The 2,952-nt window shown below is 48.4% G+C and overlaps 1 protein-coding gene across 1 annotated transcript in view; it reads left to right on the top strand.

The window, feature by feature from the left end:
• Positions 1 to 2,952, top strand: part of Ubxn4 (UBX domain protein 4) — a 31,444-nt gene continuing 28,492 nt past the window's right edge. The window contains exon 1 of the mRNA XM_029563819.1: positions 1 to 280. Coding sequence (XP_029419679.1) covers positions 199 to 280 — 82 coding nt within the window. The 5' untranslated portion in view covers positions 1 to 198. The remainder of the gene's footprint in view (positions 281 to 2,952) is intronic.

Below are 2,952 nucleotides of genomic sequence, written 5' to 3'. Positions count from 1 at the left end.
GCTTTTCTGCCTGCGCGGGTAGCGCGGGGGTTGCTGTTGGGCGTACGGCGCCTGCGTGGAGCTGGAGCCTGAGGCGAGGGGCCGGACCAGGCGAGGGTTGTAGGGGCCGTGCGCCCAGAGGACAGGGGAGGGCCGGGCTGGCTCCGGGACACCGGCAACGACGACTCACCGAGCGAGCGCCTGGGCCTGAGGGGAACGATGCTGTGGTTCCAGGGCGCCATTCCGGCCGCCATCGCGTCGGCTAAGAGGAGCGGCGCGGTCTTCGTAGTGTTTGTGGCAGGTGAAAGGGGCGAGGGCCTGAGGAGTGGCGGGGATAGTGCTTTTGGCCTTGTCTTTCTCGGATCCGTCGTTAGCGTCGAATGGGCCTGGCTGGAGGAGCCGTGGGTGTCTCTCAACTGACAACCTGAGACCCTGTCGCCGAGTCTGCCCCACCCCCAGCTCCGCACAGGGCCTACTGGGCTCGGTCGGCCCGCTCTGCCCGTGTGCAGACCCGGGGTGCCCAGCTTCTTCAGGGACAAACAGACGGGTGGGGTGGGCCTGACCCCTCCGTATCCGTGAGGGAAGCGCCGTCCAGGCCCTGTCCCCAAGCGCTGAATCCCGCGAGGGGACGCGCCCTGCAGGCCCTGGCTCTGCCAGACCCCAAGACACTCAGGCTGAAACCCCTCTTGGTTCCCCTGAGGCCCCTTCGGGGTGCCTGGACACCTTTGAAATTCCTCATATGCAGGGAAGGAAGGGACGGGCCACTAGGCCGACAGTTGTGTTCCTAATTAGTTGTGAGCTGTCAAGAAAGCTGTGTCATCGGTAAGCCACAAAGAAACCACCTGATGTCCATGGTGGCTAGTGTTAGAATGTTCCTGAAACATAAACACTCCAGCTTTACGGAAATTGTTTATGATAGTATTAGGAGGGGATCTCAGGTGCAATTAACTTCTTTATTATAAATTGGTTTTTAAAGTTATTTACTTTTGGCAGTTTAGAAAGTGGTTCTTCCCTACTCCTAGTCTAAAATGAACAGTTTTCCAAAACGTGTACAAATTTTTATTGCTGAAGTCTTGTAGATTTGCAGTAAACCATCTGCTTCTTTGGTTTTGTACATTGTCATTACGTGGACCAGTGTGTGACAGCTATTAAAGTGTTCTTCAAACTACTTGTGTTTACTAACATTTTACCCAGATATTTATTTATTTATTTATTTAGGTCTTTTTGAGACAGGGTCTCCCTGTTGCCCCATCTGGTGTGGAACTCACTATGTAGACCAGGCTGGCCTCAAATTCACAGAGATCCGATTTCTCCTGCCTCACAAGTGCTAGGATTAAAGACATGCACCACCAAGCCGGCCTTTATTCAGAATTTTTTAAGATTTATTTTTATGTTATGTGGATGAGTGTTTTGCCTGAATCTATGTATGTGCACTACGTGTGTGCCTGGTGCCTTCAGAGTCCAGAAGTGGGCATTGGATGCCCAGGAACTGGAGTTTTGGATGATTGTGATCCGATACGTAGGTGCTGGGAACAGAATATGGGTCTTCTAGAAGAGCAGCACGTGCTCTTAATCTCTGAGCCATCTCTCCAGCCCCTTACTCATCATAATTGATCCACAACTGAAAAGAAAAATTGGAGATATATGAATTAAATTAGAAATAATTTGTTATGCTAATTTTTTATTTTTTTATTTTTTTGTCTTTTTGAGACAGGGTCTCCCTGTAGCCCCAGCTGTCCTGGAACTCACTATGTAGTTCAGGCTGGCCTTGAACTCACAGAGATCCGCCTGTGTCTGCCTCCCGAGTGCTGGAACTACAGGGGTGTACCACCACACCCGGCATGTTATGCTAAATTTTTAGCTTGGTGATTGCTGTTAATTAGAAGAGCTTATGTTTTTAGATTTTATTATGCTCTGTTCTGGGGTTATATACTTTTGGGGGGGGTCTTTTTGAGTCAGGGTCTCCCTATAGCCCCAGCTGGCCTGGAACTCACTATGCCTCACTATGTAGACCAGGCTGGCCTTGAACTCACACATCCGTCTGCCTCTGCCTCCTGAGTGCTAGGACTAAAGGCATGCGCCACCACGCCTGGCTTTTTGAGACAGGGTCTCCCTGTAGTCACGACTGGCCTGGATTTGCTATGGTTGGGAAATGAAAAGGATATCTTTCTAGCTAGAGGGGTGGCCTCAAGGGTATACTTACAGAATTCAGGGAAAGTATTTCAGGTGAATGTTTATTTCATGACATTTTCTTTGCTTTTGTAGAGTCTGGGTCTTGCTGTTGCCCAGGCTGGCCTCAGACTCCTGAGCTCAGTAATCCTCCTGCCTCAGCCTCCCAAGTGTCTGAGACTTCAGACACAGGTAGGAGCAGTACAATCTGGCTTCCCGGCTTTGTTAATAAAAGTTTTCTTTTCTTTTATTTTCTTTTTGTTGTTGTTGTTGTGTAGCCCCAGATGGTCTAGAACTTGCTATATACAGACCAGGCTGGCCTCCTGAGTGCTAGAATTTAAAGGTGGGCACCACTGTGCCCAGCTAAACTTTTTTTTTTTTTTTTTTTTTTTTTTAAACAGGGTCTCCCTGTAGCTCCAGCTGGCCTGGAACTCACAGACTAGACTGGCCTCCTGAGCACTGGGATTAAATTTTTTTTTTTTTTTTTTATTTCTTTTTTGGTTTATTTATTTTCATTTTATGTGTATTGAGTATTTTGCTTGCAGGTATGTGTGTCCAGAAGCCAGAAAAGGGTGTAGAATCCCCTGGAACTGGAGTTAATGAGATTTTTATGAATGAATTAAGGAATACTGTAGAGCAAGCCGGGCGTGGTGGTGCATGCCTTTAGTCCCAGGACTTGGGAGGCATATGCAGAGGCAGACTGCTCTATACATGGTCTACATAGTGAGTTCCAGGACAGCTGGGGCTATAGGGAGACCCTGTCTCAAAAAGACCAAAACAAAATTATATGTATATATATGTATA

The sequence above is a fragment of the Nannospalax galili genome, unplaced genomic scaffold (assembly GCF_000622305.1).
Source record: "Nannospalax galili isolate Female #2095 unplaced genomic scaffold, S.galili_v1.0 scaffold135, whole genome shotgun sequence".
Lineage (NCBI taxonomy): Eukaryota > Metazoa > Chordata > Mammalia > Rodentia > Spalacidae > Nannospalax > Nannospalax galili.
This window is presented reverse-complemented; position numbering and strand designations above follow the sequence as displayed.